The sequence below is a fragment of the Nylanderia fulva genome, unplaced genomic scaffold (assembly GCF_048542155.1).
Source record: "Nylanderia fulva isolate GAGA-0341 unplaced genomic scaffold, ASM4854215v1 Scaffold14, whole genome shotgun sequence".
Taxonomy (NCBI): domain Eukaryota; kingdom Metazoa; phylum Arthropoda; class Insecta; order Hymenoptera; family Formicidae; genus Nylanderia; species Nylanderia fulva.
In genome coordinates this window covers 5,161,857-5,179,862 of record NW_028189622.1, presented here as the reverse complement: position 1 = coordinate 5,179,862, position 18,006 = coordinate 5,161,857, and the positions used below count along the sequence as shown (strand labels likewise).

General features: G+C 37.0%; 1 protein-coding gene across 5 annotated transcripts in view; it reads left to right on the top strand.

Moving 5' to 3' along the window:
* The window catches only part of cmpy (crimpy), a 261,260-nt gene extending 246,897 nt beyond the window's left edge, over positions 1-14,363 (top strand). For all 5 annotated transcript variants that reach the window (XM_085480231.1, XM_029300885.2, XM_029300884.2 and 2 more), the window contains 6 exons: positions 3,002-3,178; positions 3,578-3,763; positions 8,142-8,497; positions 9,091-9,441; positions 9,600-9,800; positions 9,983-14,363. In XM_085480231.1, the coding sequence (XP_085336357.1) occupies positions 3,002-3,178; positions 3,578-3,763; positions 8,142-8,497; positions 9,091-9,441; positions 9,600-9,800; positions 9,983-10,228 (1,517 nt within the window). In that variant the 3' untranslated portion in view covers positions 10,229-14,363. The remainder of the gene's footprint in view (positions 1-3,001; positions 3,179-3,577; positions 3,764-8,141; positions 8,498-9,090; positions 9,442-9,599; positions 9,801-9,982) is intronic.
* The last annotated feature ends 3,643 nt before the right edge of the window (positions 14,364-18,006 follow it).

The following is an 18,006-nucleotide window of genomic DNA, read 5'->3' as shown; positions in this document are numbered from 1 at the left end:
ACGTTACAAGACTCATGAAGCGAAATACATAAAATCTGGAGTAAGAATAAACGAATAAATGAAAATCCGGAATACGCTTTTTCGCTCAAAGTGACTTTCAGCAACCGAACCGTTAAAACCTCGAAATTGTGACTTTAGACAGGCGCAATAAAATCCGGATATCGCTTTCTGATCGCTTAGGGGGATATCACGTTAAATTTTCACGAATCGAGAAAGGAGACGAAGGAAAGCGAAAAAGAGAGAAGGGCTTCCTTAGCCCTTCTTCCTTTTAAAGGACTCGCGATGGCGTAATCTTTGACCGACGTATTCTTCAGTCACGTCGAAAGCCGTCGAAAACCGAAAAAGAGCGCGTCTTATTCGCGTATATCTCTCTTGATCTCTTGCTTTATTTTTTTCCTTTCCTTTCCTTCTCGCCCCGGAGGCGGCAACTGGGAGGCTGAGACTTATCCGGCCCCGAAATCTCCGACGCGAAATTGCGAAACACAAAGAGGCTGATGCGCACAACCGAGAAGAAGATCCTATCTTCTCGTTTCTGTCATGTTAGCGGCCGAAACGCAAAGAGCGGACAGACGGATGGTCCCGACTACCGAGATGCACCATTGCGAGTGCATCATGCACACGGCGTTTTCGTTGTTAAGCGCCATCGATCTCCTCTCTCTCGTCTGAATGGATGTACAACGGACCGCACGTTCCGGAAGATGTGCAAACTCATCCACGAGATGCACCGCAATCGGTGATTTTGATGAGGCTCTCTCGTGTGTAGATAAGAACCGGGTGAAGAACCGCTCTTTTCGAGAAGAAAAAGAGCGACTTTTGAAACGGCAATTCTCTCTCGCAAATGATGAGAGTGCGCGCTTGCTTTTAGTCCGCGTGATGTATAATACTTTATAAGCCACCCGAAGCTATAAACGAGCGAGATACTTGATGTAAAACTTTCCCGAATAGAGGAGGATTTAAGCTCTCTCTCTATTAGGCCCCGCGCAAATGAAGTTTCGAGAGAATCCGCTCTTCTTTAATCTTTCTCGCTCATTCACTTTTGAAAGAGATACAATAGAAAAGAAAAGTTCTAATTATAAAATATTCTTTATAGTTTGTTCTAAACCGCTATTTCGCCTTTCGAATCAAGTTTCTTTTACAAAAATCACTTTTACACGACAACAAAAGTTTTTACGCGAACGAACTTTCGATTGCTTTCGGAGATTCGCGTTTGACTCGCGAGATTTTGTTAGTGGATGACTGGAAAAATTCCTATAGATATATCGTAGATTTTGCTTTTCTTAACGGCGCCAGAAAAGAACTGTCTCTATCGGCGAATATATATATACAAACTCCGCTTTTCAGAATCTATACAAAGGACGAGTTTAAACTCCTTCTTTCTTTCCCAATGTATTTCTTTCACATCTGCTTTTTCGTTGCAATATCACATAGCTCCGAGAGATTCACGGTTACAGATACTCATGTTCTTCTTTATTGGAGTGTGCTTCACGATATGTCGCAATATAGGATCAATAATACAAGTCTATATAGTAAAATAACACAATATACACACAAATACTTTAGCGGTGCATATCAAAAGGTAGAGAATCTTCCCCAGAAAACAAGAATTTTATAAAACGATAATATTATAATCAAACAATTAGATTGCATTTATTAATCGATAAATTGTGATCATTTCGGTAATAATTCGCTCAGTTTTTAAAATTTTTTGGATTCCATGGAGATGTCAGAAATTATCTCGATACATAAAGATTTAGCATGTATGCTATAAACATTAACTATATGGTTGTCAGATTACGAGTATTATATGATAGAAGATTTTTACGATGCCTTTGAAGCTTTTTCGCGTTCGGATATCTACTTTCACGCGAGAGAAAAAATAGCGACGATTACAAATAATTCGTTTGAAAATAATCCGATGCAACGGCTCTCTCTCGCATCACATGACGTGTAATATCCGCTTCGATTCGCTTAAAAGTACCAGCAGAAGCGGAATTTACCGTGGACGCGCGCGCGCGTATCTTTTTACCTCGCTTTTCGTGCCTTTTATTTGTCAGCGCGTCGTATATACCTTCGAGATTCCCGATGGTTTTGACATCCATCGCAGACTCGCAATTTTTCCCCCTCGGTTCGCATCTCCGGTATACGCGATCTCCAACGCGGAACACAATGCGCGTATCTCTTCGGTCGGGATAATCCGTTGAATAATATAATCGATCCTTGTCCTGTGGGTCTGACAAGGATATATATATATCTTTCTTTCGCTCATTTGGGAATTTATATTAATGTCACCGGTATAATCCGTAATGCTCGCCAGGATCCGGATCTGACATCTTTTTCGCAGAATCGCGCGCACACACACGCGCGATCATATATATCCGCGTAATTACAGAGCGTTTCCTGTCAGATCATTAATGAGGAAGAGATTTAAAAGATTCATTAGGGACGACTTGGGGGAGACAGCGTGCAGAATTTAGTTTCAAGAAATTACTACTCGTCATACCTGGACGCGGAAAAAGAATGAGTTTTTTTTTTGCTATATATCCGACGTTTTAATTAGCGAAATTTAATAAATAAATAAAAATCGAATGGATATCATAGCTGAGAACTAAACATCTGCTAATAATCTACTTTCCTATTGTGTGTTACTGTATTATTGAATCGAAAAAATAATTGAATTTAGTTGTCGCAGAATTAGCTGTCAGAAAACTCGAGATGAATTCTAGAATCATTTTTTGTTGATAAAAAGTTTGAAATCGTTCGAAAAATGTATGAAAGGTTATCGATTTACTCTTCGCAACACAGTAAATTGCTGCAAAATATAATAAAATATATACGGATTTATAAAAAAAATTGGACACAATTTCGAGCGCTTGAAGGAGACAATATCCAACATCCGAACGCGATATGGATATCTCTTTCGAGGCGCCGTTTTCTTGTCTTGCGTCCGTTCGTGAATTGCGGTCCCCGACGTTAATCTCGCTGGCGATTTTTCTGTTTCCAGCTGGAGCCGCCGACGGCTGTCCTGCGGACAGCGTGCCGAACGAGGAGAACGGCGGTTGCAAATGCGCGGACTGTCCACCCCGGAAGTGTCGACCGGGTCAACGGCCGGTGCTGGTGAGGGGCACGTTTTCCGGGACCCCCGGTAATTGCTGCCCGCGCTACAATTGCGTTCCCTCAGGTAATGGAATCTATAAACGCGTACCGCGAACGGGAAATGGTGTTTGCCGTGTGTGTAACGAATCGCCGTGCGTGGAAAATCCGAGTGGCCTGTTATGTAAAACCGAGAAAATGATATACGATGGCGATCGCGGTAATATCGCGCCTTTCCCTTCGGTTAAACCGCTCGTGTCAAATCGAAAGAGTTGATCTTAGACGATTAAAGTGCGCGCTTTGGTGAGAGAACACTCTCTCTCTCTTATGAAAATAAAATGTTATAGCACGTATGCTCTCGCGTTATCTTTATTTTATAAAATTAAATAAAATTCTACGCTAAACGTTGGATATCATATTTTATAGAGCAATTCAATGTTGAAGATAAAATGTTTCATTTGAACGCCTCTCTCTCTCGGTTTTGCAGATCACCATCATCGGATCGAATCGTCGTGTCCCGAGGATAGCGTTTTAACGGATGACGGTACCTGCAAATGCGTCCCAACGTGTCCACCGCCCAAATGTCGACCTGGTCAACGGCCGATTCAAGTACGAGCAGCCAAACCCGAAACGCCCGGTAGCTGTTGCCCTCTTCTCGACTGCAGACCCTCAGGTAATTACAAAAGGTCGTAATGAGGCTGCCTCTTTTATCAGCGATAGGAGAAATACGCCACATCTGATCGATATCCCGTGAATCTTTGCTTTCTCTCTCTCTCTCTTTCTCTCTTTCGTCTCTTTTAGGTGCTCCAATTGCAATCTGACGAACCAAGTTTGTTTGTCGGACTTGTAGCTTCGATGTACTTCAAATATCAGCACTTCGACTCGATCGTAATCAACGCGTTGCATCATGTTTTATTACCGAGAGAAAGGAAGAGAGAATGAGTAAGGGAGAGAGAGAAAACGCATATATGTGTATTAAATATATGATGACAATAATGAGATCCTGAAAGAGCAAAGAGCTTTGCAAAGTTTTCACCTAGTTTTAGTTATCGCGAGGAAGAATAATTCTTAACTCTTCTCTCTCTCTCTCGATTAATTCCAATCTCCTTCCTAATTAAAAACGTTACATGGCAAGGACTGTTTTAAATACCGATGCGATCACAGTGTTTTCTAAATTTTGTTCTATAAAATCCGGCTTTATAAATGCTAGTCGCGCAGATTGTAAGCAGAGATAATGCTCAGATGCGGTGTATTTCAACCCAGCAACGCGAGCGGCGGTTTTTAAGTTACGACATTTAAAGTTATACCACACCGACCCGCCCTCGCTGCAAGAACTTTCGATCTACCTGTTGAATTTTAATGAAGTCATTCTTATCTCGCGAAATCGCGAGCGAGCGAACGAACGTTCTCTCTCATACATACACATAGACACACATAGTTGAAATTTAATAGTATACTCTCCGTGTGTTTGTTTTAAAATTTAATAACATTTTCATCATTAAAATGCAGACTATAAAGATCTACAAGTCATTACACTAGAAATAAATATATCATTATTTTTTAGCCTTTCAATATCTGTATATTGTAATCTATTATTTCCATGCTTAAAAATGAGGATCTGGCATAATTTTTTCCTTTAATTTAACTGAAAACCAACAGCTTCTGGGAATGATTAGACTATCTAACTGCATTGAAAATGATGGAAATACATATGTGCAAAACGTATATCGATACATTCCGATCGATTATAGATCGCTTTCAATCTATTAGATTCCCGGCAATTAATATTGTTTTATGTCATACGGTAAATTCACTTTGGTTCTCTGTCGCGCAGAACAGTGTTTAAACAGCTACGCGACAATTAAACAGCGTTCTACCTTGTTAACAATATTCATTAGCCCACAGTCCGCATTATCGGTCGCGCGTACACGGTTGATGCGTCGTTTAATTAATACGCTTTCGTCGAAAAGTACACGTGACGATAAATATTGACGTAAACCCTGATACCACACAGCGATAAATAGCGATACAACCAATTTAAATTATACAGACTTCTGTCTCTCATTCTCTCACCGGTTTCCGTTGCAAAAGTATACTTTGCTAATGTTAATTACAAAAATAATTGTTTCCCGATCGAGATTTGTATTCTAAGCAAAGCTGTTAAACGATTCGCTTCCGAGCGAATTTATTTGTATCTACATGTACGCGATTATTTTTCTCGTTTGATCTTAAGTCCAGAATATTAATCCAAGCGGGTAATTTTTTAATTTTCAACTTGTTTTGCTCACATCTCGTTAGACCTTACGATTCTTCATTTAACGCGCCTTTGTTTCTCACGATCCTTTGTCGAACCTTCATTCCCTCTTTCTCTCCCTCTCTCTCTCTCTTCCTCTACTGAGAGATATTATGCCCTTTTAATATTTTCTATCCAAAGCGCTTTTATTATTGCTCCCAATTTGAACCGTCGATATCGTCTCCTCGCCGCAATATGGGGCAACAAAGAGTAATGAAACATCCCGAATAACGAAAACGGAATAAAATGAAAAGCCTCGAGCGCATAAAGAGAGGGATGCACTCACTACTCTCTTTCATATTTCTTGCAAAAGAATTTAACTCTTTCCAACGTACGGTAGGCTCTGTATGCGAAATGGCGGGAAAACGTATTACATATACGTACGCGAGGGACTGCATCCGGCTGGCAGCCAACGACCGACCGACGCGTATATATATCGGATGAGAAAAAAATTCGTTCGAATTTTTTCCCTTTCAACGCGAGAACGTATGCTACACATATACATACGTGTGTAGCGACAAGGAAATAATGGGAGTTATGAACGCTACGTACGCGTTAGCGATGCGGGTCTCGAAAATTGTTTTTGCCGCCGCGTTACCGTGCCGCCGATTTTTCACGGGAATGAATGTGCCACTTTAAAAGTTCGGGAAGCGTTATGAATGAACGCTCGTAAATGAGACGGCCGGGGATAGATGTATATATTGGCGCACGTCCGCGTCCGACCGCCTGACCCACATGTTTCTTTTTCATGCTGGATGCAAAAAGCGCGTCCGCGTTAAAATCGATGCCTCGAAAGGCAGATACACATTAATATTTTTATACAGGTTGTTAAAAAAGGATGACATATTTGAGAGTAGTAGTATTGATCAAAAGGAAAAAAAAGATCAAATAAACATCCAAACATTTAATATCTTCCAAGATACACAGACTATCTTGTCTTTTTCTTATTGATCGTATTACTTTTATATTAATATTAATATAAGGATTTATGATATTAATTGTAGGATCTACATTTATTAGATTTTTTTAATTATTGTAGTCAATATCTGTTCTTGTGTAATCTTTTTTTTAACACCCTGTATTACTTTGATATACTTTGACGGTGATATGCACGTGAGTAAAAAATCGGAAAGCTGAAACGTTAATTCGTAAGACTAATCAGGCTTTCGATGTGTGAAATACACATTAAATTTCAACGGGTCTGAAAAAGCTGGGAAAAATTAATTTTTCCACGAAATTGATTAGTCGTACATTGCCCTGGGGTATCAAGTAATGAAATAAATCTCAATTCGAGATTTTATTCTTAATAAATCCCTATTTCTATCTATTTTCGTTTCCGCGGAGCATTTATCATTGAATCGCGAAAGAAATCAAATCAAATTTTAAATTGCAAAGAGAGAACAATATGATACACGCGCACTCCATTTCTGAGGCGACGACAAGTTCATTTCATCAACGCCAACGGCGACGGCGATTTGAAGAAAGACCGACAGCACATCTAGCATAATATGTCTCATGCAGAAAAGATCAACGCTTCAAGGGTTTTACTACCCGTGGAGTGCACTTGGGCATGTAAATTTCACATAGAGGTAGTTGCTTATAATATATAGATGTATATAACGAGGAAGAAAGGCAGGGAAAGAAATGCATAAATAATAGCGCTCTAAACGATGCTCGCGAAAATAGCGAAATCATCAATGGACCTTAATTGCTTGTGGTTTGGCGTCAAAAACGCTCGACAGTTTTAATGACAGCGATACGATCCCGCTAGTCGTTCGTCTAACGAAATAATGTCGCGGATAATCAGATTTCCGCGACACCAGAGAGAGGAGGCGTAAGACAACTTTGTACGTGTGTGTATGCGTCAAGGGGAACTATGAATATTAAGCGAGATTGCAAATCTTTATGAGATTCTGCAATTTCCGCCGCTTTGATGATTACCGAGCGCTTGTCGCCGTTGGAAAATTGGCGAATAATAACTTGATCGTCGAAGAGGAGCGTCGTAAACGCCGCGCTCTCGTAATCTCGTATGCATAATTAACGGCCGTCCGGTTAATAACGTGGTGACTCGTCGTCGTCGTCGAGCAAAAATCGTCCGGTGAGATGAAGGACTCGTTAAAAAAACGTGATTGCACTTTTGTCCGAGACTGCCATTTTTCTCGCCGGGACAAGGCGAGGTCGCGTCTGACTGAGAGAAGGTGCGCTCTCGACGTCGAAAAATCCGTCGCAACAATTTTTATGCAAGAGTTTGCAAACTCCGGAAACATTGAGGTACTCGTTCCTCCTCTTTCTCTCTACCTCTCGTCCCAAGTTTTCCTCGTTCGCTCGCGAAACTACCATATTTGGATTAGCGACGCTTCCCGGCAGCGAGATGCCGTGCGTGACTTATTTATAAACCGCCTTCGAAAAATATTTCCCATAACTTTCTAGCGTAAATCAGAAAAATCTTCCGAGGAGAGATATAATCGAGGATGGTAACATTTGAACGTAGAGTTGCGGCCAAAAAATATCTTCGAACATTTTTACAATTTTCTATCGAACTGAGAGCGATTCTTTAAAATATTTAATGCTGCAGTAATAGATCTAGTAGCTGCGCTACATCTTTTTTTTTCGTTTTTATTTGAGAACTTAATAAACTCGATTATATATTATATTATATCATATCATTAATTATTTTTCACAGCGGTATGGATTTTTCCAATCATTAACGTCTTTAATTTCTATCTAACTTCAACTTTCTGTTCGTCGGTTCTCTTAGATCCGATCTCCTGGGTGAAACCCGAGGAAAAGCCGCAGAACTGTATTCACGAGAACGTGTCGAGAAGACTCGGCGAGGAGTGGAAGCAAAACGAATGCGTCACTTGCGTCTGCAACGAGGACGGAACCGCGTCCTGTCAAACTACCATGTGCAAGTCCTGCGAGAACGCGATACAGCCCGATCCTGGCGAGTGCTGTCCTCACTGTCCACCGCCTACGAACAGTAGCACCGGCTTCGATCTCGATTCTGACAACGAGTCTTGCGAAACGTCGGTGGACGATTGCAAGATGAAGTGCTTCCACGGTTTGCGCACCGATAAAAATAACTGTCCGATTTGCGAGTGCGCCGACGATTTGGTAAGAATGTCAAACGACCGCGAATACTTTTCAGCAGAATTTATTGTTAATAAAAAAAGATGTTACGAAAGATTGCACTGCAAAAAATTACAATTTTAATCAATATTTTTGTTCGAGTTTCTTTTTCGAATTAATAGCTATATATCTTTTATTTTGTTATATGTAGATATTATTATATAACGTCTAATGTTACAAATACGATTAGTGAGCGCACAAGGTAAATACAATGCAGTACAATGAATAAAAGCTGCTCCGCGATTGACGTTTATCTACGATGGCAATGCAATTTCTCGTAATGTCTTCTCGTCCACCGCGAAACGTTTGCTATCAACCCTAGTACAACGTACAACTCGTCTCGGCAACATCATGCCATACGGATTTCCAGCCGTGACCCGGATAAGGGAAGAGACACAGTTTCCCTTATCTTCCTCGAAACGTAACCGCGCAGCTGGTGTAAGATTTCTTCTCGCAACTATCGCGGAGCGAAGTTCGTGGATAAGAGAAATTCCGGCGGTCTCCTCTCTCTCTCTCTCACCGTGCACGTTTTATCTATCTCGCGACGAGTTGACGACTCCCGTCTTCTGTCTTCTCAGGCGGTCGACCTCGCGCCGGATGTGCTACCGGAGGATTACAAAGTTTGTCCGGAACTACCGCACTGTGGACTAAACTGCGACCTCGTCAAGGACGAGGATGGTTGCACGGTGTGCGCCTGTCAGACGCCGCCGCGTTATTATCCGCCGAACGACACCGCCCTGGACGCGTCTAACGACAAGAGGATCTGTCCCGAGGTCAAATGCGACCTTCACTGCGAACGCGGCCTCGTCATGGACGAGAACGACTGCACCTTCTGCGAATGCAAGCCGTCCACCGCCGGCTGCGTGCCGCTTGTCGGATGCAGGAAAAGATGCAGTTTCGGTTACAAAACGAACAAACGCGGCTGTCCCGTAAGTATAACGCGCTAATAGTTGCTTTCCACTTACATCAAAACTCGGATAAATCCATCCATGTTAAAGAAGGACAAAAGTGAGATTTTTTTCTCTTTTTTTATGTAAATGGAAAGCAACAATTATTACTCGCCGAATAACTGACAATCTCTTTGCAGATATGCCGCTGTCGAGCTTCGTGCATGGACCATTTGAACAAGACGCATTCGGAGGGATCGACTTGGCACCCGAACAGCTGCACCACGTGTACTTGCGAGGCCGGCGGACAGCTTAATTGTAAAGAAACCATCTGCTCGGTGGCTTGCAGTAATCCGCTGCCACCGAAATCGGGCACTTGTTGCCCCCTGTGTCCGATTACGGTAAATTTAGTATCATTGATTCCTTTAACGCTGCCGATATCGATATACATTAATGTTTTAAATAAATTATTTAATTATTTCTAAGATACTTTTTGCGAACACACAAAATCTTTAAAGATAGATTGTACTTAATAGAGAATAGCCAATTAAAGAGAGCGATCTCTAAAACTCGTTTGTTCCAGGCGATTGAGAAGAACGACACGGTTAACCAGATCACTAGCCGAGGTTGGGGCACAGTGCCGATTACGTTAATTGTCGTACTCGCGCTACTGTGCCTATTACTGATTATCCACATCGTACGCAACCGATTCCGCGGCCGTCTGTCACCCTCGGAAGCCTCGTATGCGTCATATCCGCCGCAATATTACAAGTGTGTGCCCGCCTACGACACCCCGGTGCATCGAAACGAGAAAATCGTACCTTTGTAAAAGACTGTCGTTGATCCCCAAAGAGAGCGCGCGATTATCAGCGAACACAATTTTGCGATTACACGCAAATGCAAACGATTCACTAACTGTTTTATATACGCGATTGTCGATATAAGAGCCGGTGACTTTGATCGCTATATTAACTCTTAAATAATGAATCTTTCATTTGTAAATTACGGTTTATTGTTCATAAACAAAGAAATGCGGCAAAGTATTCTACAAACTTTTCAAAAATCTTTCTAAAATTATACAAACTCTATCAAGTTAGAATTTTGTCAAGTCCGAGACATACACTAATTACTTTCATCTACATTGATGAATGAAAAAGATGCCTTTAAGAGTTAATAGCAGCGGATGATTTACAACTCGTCAATAGTTTATTACCAGACATAAATCTGTTGTTAGCATCGCGCTAATTCAAGGATAAAGCGAATATCGGAAAAGAATCAAATATCGCGCACGAAATACTGCATAATTCTCTCTTGGGTCCGGCTGAAAATACTTTATGTAGATTCAGTATTATCTGTAAGCGATAGTGAGTGTGTGTTACGAACTTTAAAAGAGAGAAGGGAAGAGAAAGAGATGAGAGAGAACCAAATTCATAAAATGTATTTGCCGAATCCTCTTGAATCCCTAGACTTCATATGACACGCACCGTGTAACTTGTAAATTATAATTAAAAAACTGTAGCGTAATTACGGTTAAAATTAATATAGGTATAAATGTATTAATGTTAATCTATCGTAGAGGACACTCTAACTTAAATTTAAAAAAAAAATCATAAAAGAGACAGGTCTTCACCGTAGTATTAGTTCCCTTGATCTCTGGACCATCATTATTATCTCGTGTTGTATTAACGAATGTTTATATGAAATATAAAAAGTATTCGCTTTTTTTCTGTATGCACATATTTAAATTTGTAGCAATCAGAAGCGATTGTCTCTTATGAGATAAAAATATTTCTTTTATTTTTTTATTTTTTATTATATTATAAAAATTTATATTATCGAAATTTTTTGTTTACTCTACAATATCAATTTTTTTCATATATTTTTGTAATGTATATTTTTCTGTATTAATTTAAGACTTATTTAAATCACCCTATGGCGGTTGATTTGTGAGAACAAGTTTATAGACTTAATCGTAGGTTAGTTGTTAACAACTGTGTTATTAGACTGTTCCTATGTTTTACCTTTTATTATTAATATAAAGTTTCTCGTAAAAAATAAAATTAAGTAAAAAAAGTAAAGTCTCCCTTTTATTACTAATATAAGTCTCTCGTACTCGCTCGCTGCGAGTACAACAGCGTGTAATATTTATATCTAATGAGAAATTCCTAATTGCGAATCTTATATGCGCGGAATGAAGCCGTCGCACCAACGCGAAGAGATGAAGGAGGTACGTGTACATATACCGTAAAAAAAGGATTAGATTTAAGATGAAACCGAAGCGACACTGATGCTGAAAGCTCTCGTTTCCTTCCGAAACTCTGTCGCGGTACGATCAACTTTAAGATTTACACGCTCGATGCAACGCGAACGGCAGACACTACTCCGGTGTGCGGATCACGATAGCGTTACATAATACACGATTACGTTCCGTAACTTCTCGGTTGCTTGTACATACACGCCCGGAAGTTCGTTTCTCCGGTGGCTTGCGAATTCTCGGGTGGCGAACCCAAATTATTTTCAGATGCTAACTAACAGCGCACGCTTATATAGACACATCTCCTCTCGTTCGTACATATTTCACGCTGCGGTGGAACATGCGGCAACAACTCGTCAGTGATAATATAATGTAATACACACAACGTAAACTTGCGAGATGCAGAGATAGGAATGAATAACGAGAAATGAAGTTGCGAGAAAAGACCAGATAAAATCGGCGAAGCCAAATGAAGGAAATTCCTCATTGACGAGGAGAAAGTAGGAGGATAACGAATGTAACTTGAAATTCGAAAATTACATACGAATTGAACGAGAGAATGTAAAAAAACTTTGAACGATTCCCCGCCACCGCCAATGAACCAGACATATCCATGTGCTTATATACGAACGCACGTATGTAGCTCGCGTCTTCTCTTCCTTCCTACTTAAAACATACATATATTTTTTCAATGTGACTTGTCTTATATATCTCGTATGTATAATCGTATAGCCTATATACATTAGATTTATTTATACGTACACGTACGTAATCGTGCAAACAACCCGTGCGCACACACACCATACGTTTACTGTCTATAAACCGCAGACTGTATTTCCGCACGTGTGTGTATGTACTTCGGAGACAATATGTACGTAGTATACCGACGAGATAGAGAGAGACCCGGATAGCGTATATATATCTATAAGGATGATTACTTTTCTTGTTGTATTGTATGCAGTATGTACGTCGACAGCAACAATAACAATTAATGATAACAATAGTGTAATGATATAATTTAGCACGTAACGCGGTTTTTGACGACGAATCCAATTCATAACGGACAGTATATATACAATAAAATTTGTGATAGACGATAATTGGACATTCGTCTGCGCGTTTTGCAAAAAGAGTTTGTAATTTTTCCGAGAAATTTTGTAGCATATAAATGCCCACAGGATTTGAGAGCTATTGTTATAACGCCGCAATCATTATTTCATTTATTCCTGACTTCCTGTTTCAACCGTTACTTTTGTTATTCTCCGGTAAAAGATATATTTAAATTGTGTTGAGAAAAAAGGAATTAGAAAGATTAAATGTGGTCTGCTTTTTCGTCGGGCTTGTCTACAAAAAGGCAAATCGCATTTGCGACGAAAATTTAAAAGGAACGCAAATGTCACATTGTGACATTAATTGCGTGAATCTATTAAAATGTTTTTAAAATAAAATAAAATTGCAATCACATAAAATTTATATAATTGAGACAGAAATAAAATATATTATTCGCATCCCATAAAAAAATTGAAATACTTACGTCATATTTATAGAAAATTTGTAACTAAGACATCACATGGTATATACGATGGGAACATATTTTATATCCCGCGCTAGATATCCAATTATTCGCATCGCAAAAAAACAGCCTAATGTGTAAGGTGTCCCGAAAAAGATGTACAGAATAGTCTTAGATGCAGATATTATTTTGTATTATTTTAATGGAGACAATATGTACGATATTTCAAAACTATTAGGATCTCGGTAATAGATGCTCTAGTCAATTTGAAGTTGATTTCTTTCTCAACAAAAATATCGAAAAAATCATTTTTCATAAGTTTTTAATTACATATAATTTTTCCACTGTATAATTTAAACATTATATTTTTGTAAGTAAATCTGAAATTAAAATTTTATTAATAAAATGAATTCCATCAAAAATTAATTAAAGATTAGAATTTTTATAATTTTTTAACTTCACAAAGCCCTTCTTGTTTAATTCGTTTATAATTTGATAACATTATTGATTTTTTGACACATTTTTGCTAAGAAGAAATCATTCTTAAATTGATTAAAAAAAATTGCTATTAAAAGGACATACAATAGTTTTCACTATCATCTCGCGTATTTATAAATTTTTAGAATTAATTTTATATATCTTTAACTAAATATTTTAATTAAATATATTTATAGTTTCTATTTTATACTTTTATTACATTTTTTATATTTTACTTGTTTATATATTTACAATTTTAATTAAGTTCGAAATGATTAGCACGATCTTAAAAGTATTTCTTGCTACTGAATACTAAGACTTGAGAGATTTAATTTTTTAATTATAACGAAAAAAAATTTTGAAAAAAAATAAAATCATGTACTATTCGTGTACACTTTTTCGTAGTTATCTATATACGTATAGGAGGACACCAGGATGATTATTGAGATACAAGATAGAAAGTAGATGAAAGAGATTAACAGTTTTTGGAATCGAATCGGTTTTTGTGAATGCAGTTATGAACAAATCGAGTAGTATATATTGTACTTGTGCGCTCTTTGTACAAAATCCCTGTAACGTGATCATATCAATGTATAACTTAGATTTATCTATAACATATACGTATATTATACAACTATACATACTGGATGCGCAATGTTGTGAAATAGCTCTTGTATGTTAAACAAACCGAGATTATAAATAAAATTGTTAATATGTGAACAGACTATTTTTATTATTGCCTCTTTAAGGACTGGTTGTTATCAACCTCTTGATAAATTTACCTTACCTGATCTTTTTTCAGATAAATTAAAGAAGAAGATGAACATATATTTTCTGTTGAGTAAAATTTATTTTGAATTGTTTATTTTTCATTGGTTTTTTTCGAAATATAATATAAAGAAGAATCTGCAGGAGTCACAAAGAGACAAATTTCTTAACTGTTTTAAGAATTGCGCTCTAGTTAATTACTGGTCCATATTTATACAGTATTTACTTATACAGATAATTTATGCATGCACACTCACCGATGATGTGTAGCAGCGGAGTTCTACAGTTTAAAGCGATCTATATATAACATAAAAAATACATTATATATATACAAAATAGTTTTCAAAATAATATTTGAAAAAGTCAATAATGCGCAATTAAATTTTTATTCGTATTGTAAAATATATTTAATAAAATTACGTAAAAACAATTATTAAACTTAATTATATTTTTTTATCTAAATTTATATAAAATATAATAAAATTTCATTTTTAAAAAGCAAGTTAAATAAATTGTAAAACATCAAAATTATATATATATATATATATATATATATATATATAAAATTTCTTAAAATTTTATTTCAAATTAATTGTTAATATTAGCTTATTTTAAACTTTATTTTAATAAAAATTAGATAATAAATTTAATATTTTTAAAATTATAATCTGCTTACCACATGGTTGCTCCTCCGTTGCCCGATACCTCCCCGGGCCCGGATCTCTCTTCTCCCTCCATCTCTTTCTGTTCGTACTTTTGGCACTTACATAACACACGATCGCGAAAATACAATCATACACACGCATTAATTAACAAAATAAAATATAATCATACGACACTCCCGACATTAATCATACGTGATTCTATACATGGCACTCCCGATTTTAATCACGCGAATACATTGTGCGGAACTCCCGACATTCGTACATGACTGTTTATACGACACTCCCGATTTTAATTATGTGCATATTTTATGCATTTTATTAATTATATGCGACGCATATTTGAGAGAACAACACGCGGCAATTACGATTATACGAAACTACGATGCGCGCGGCGCGATGCACGAAATTTACGCGGGATCGTCGCAGTAGTGCCAACTCTGTTAGAATAAAATACGCGGGAAGTCGCCGCAGTGATGCCAACTGTTAAAATAATAATGGAGATTTATACTTGCAATAATACCGAATTTATCAGTTGCAATAATCCTAAATTTTCTTCTGGTATACTTTTCTGCTTGTATTTCGAAAAATGTGACACACAACGCACTATTTTTCCTTCAAATCTCACGGAAATATTAAACCCATATTAAGCATGTATATGCGAACAAAATGCGTGGATTATTTATTGTCGAATATTTCTGTTCTAACAAACGCGATCGCGACTAGAATGAAGATATAATTCGCATTGATTATTACATCTATCGATTATTAAATTAGTGGGATAATAGACAACTGTGTTAATTGTGATGATACATCTTTATCGTCAATTATATATTAACAATATACGAACCTACCGACACTTGCTGCGACGCGCCAAATTTCCGTGCTAGATTTACAGCGGTACAATAATGCCAACTTAGTCATTGAAAAGATCGATTAACATAGAGAGTGCCAGCTAGTTTATAGAGAAAAGCCGTACGCTCATTGGCTATCGCGCGTCGCGTTTTCGCGCTGGTCTGCAAAAGCTATTACTGTGTGTGAAAAGTGCTTCGAATATTTTAATCGGGAGAAAGATACATTTTACTCTTGTATTAAAGGTGCAATTTCACGTGCCGCTAAAACAATTGATTGAAGCGACAAATTTGACGATCGTAATCCAGCATCAACAATTTTGTAGTTTGAATCAGTTCCCTTTAGAAATTTATCACTAGTAACGCCAATTAATTACTTATTAAAATATTGACATACAGTAATTTAAATACTCGAAATAAGTGATAAATTGGCGTTACTAGTGATAAATTTTTATAAGGGTTCAACTACATAGCATTTACTGCTTAAACGCTCAACTTTCCATTCTGTCGCGCTGCTATCCTTTTCATGTACAAAAATTATCGCTCTTTAATTCAGCGACAAAAGTTATGTTACGTGATTATTTTGTCGCTCAAACAATCGGTTTCAGCGGTTCGTGAAAAGATACCTTAAAAAACATCCGTTCCGGAGCAAGAGGAAACACCTATTGTCACATCGAGTAAAGCGCTCTTTGTTAATCGATCTATTCAATGATCGATTACTTGCAAGTTGCAAGACTGATAATTTCTATTTAGACAGTTGCCATCACTGCGACTTCCCGCGCATTCCTGCGCGTGAATTTCGTACGTCGCGTCCGTGGATCGTAGCTTTGTATAATTATAATTGTCGCGTGTTGTTCTCTCAAATATGCGTCGCATATAATTAACAAAAGTGCATAAAATGTGTGTACGATTCGGGAGTGTCGCATGAAAAGTCACGTACAAATGTCGGAAGTTCCACACAAAGAATCGCGCGATTAAAATCGGAAGTACCGTGGCAGAATCATGTACGGTTAACATCGAGAGTGTCGTTCAAAGTACCGTGCGATTATTTCGTTGTTATTGTATTTTCACGAGCGCGTGCTAATGTAAGTGTCAAAAGTACGAACAAAAAAGGTGGAAGGAGAGGAGGTCCAGGCCTGGGGGAGGTTTGGGCAACGGGAGAGCAATCATGTGGTAAGCAGATTATAATTTTAAAAAATATTAAATTTAATATCTAATTTTTTATTAAAATAAAGTTTAAAACTAGTTAATATTAAGAATAAATTTCGAATAAAATTTAAAAAATTGAGAGAATAAAAATAAATGTGGATATTTAAGATAATTTACAAAAAAATAAAAAAATTAGACAATAAAAAAATTGTATTTTATATACATATATATATATATATATATAATCTAATTAGGTATATTGTAAAATATAATATAGGTATATAATTTTGATATTATTTTACAATTTTTAATTATTTAACTTACTTTGGAAAATTAAATTTTATTATATTTTATATAAATTTAGATTTAAAAAAATAATTAATAATTTTTATGACGTAATTTTATTAAATATATTTTACGGTACAAATAAGTTTGATTGCGCATTATTAACTTTTTCAAATAATTAATTAATGTAATTATGACTGTTATTAATAATTGGGAATTTAATTAATTAATTGTTTGGAAACTCATTTATATGCATATAATTTGTGTATTTTATGTTATAGATCGCTTTGAACAATATAGAGCTCTACTGGTACGCATCATCGGTGAGTGTGCATGCATACATTATTTGTATAAATAGATTAAATACCAGTAATTAACTGGAGCGCAATTTTGAACAAAATAGTTAAGAAATTTGTCTCTTTGTGACTTCTGCAAATATTTTTCTTGATATGTATATTCCGAAAAGAAAAACAAATAGAAGGTAAGGAATTTACTATAATGCAGAAAAACTTATAGCACCGTATACATTGATATTTTGTGGGAAATTTTACTCTTTTTTTATAGAAAATTTTAAACAGTTTTACATAATGATAATAAAACACTAATTCTTGTTCTGTAAATAATGATATACTGTGGAACAAGTGAATA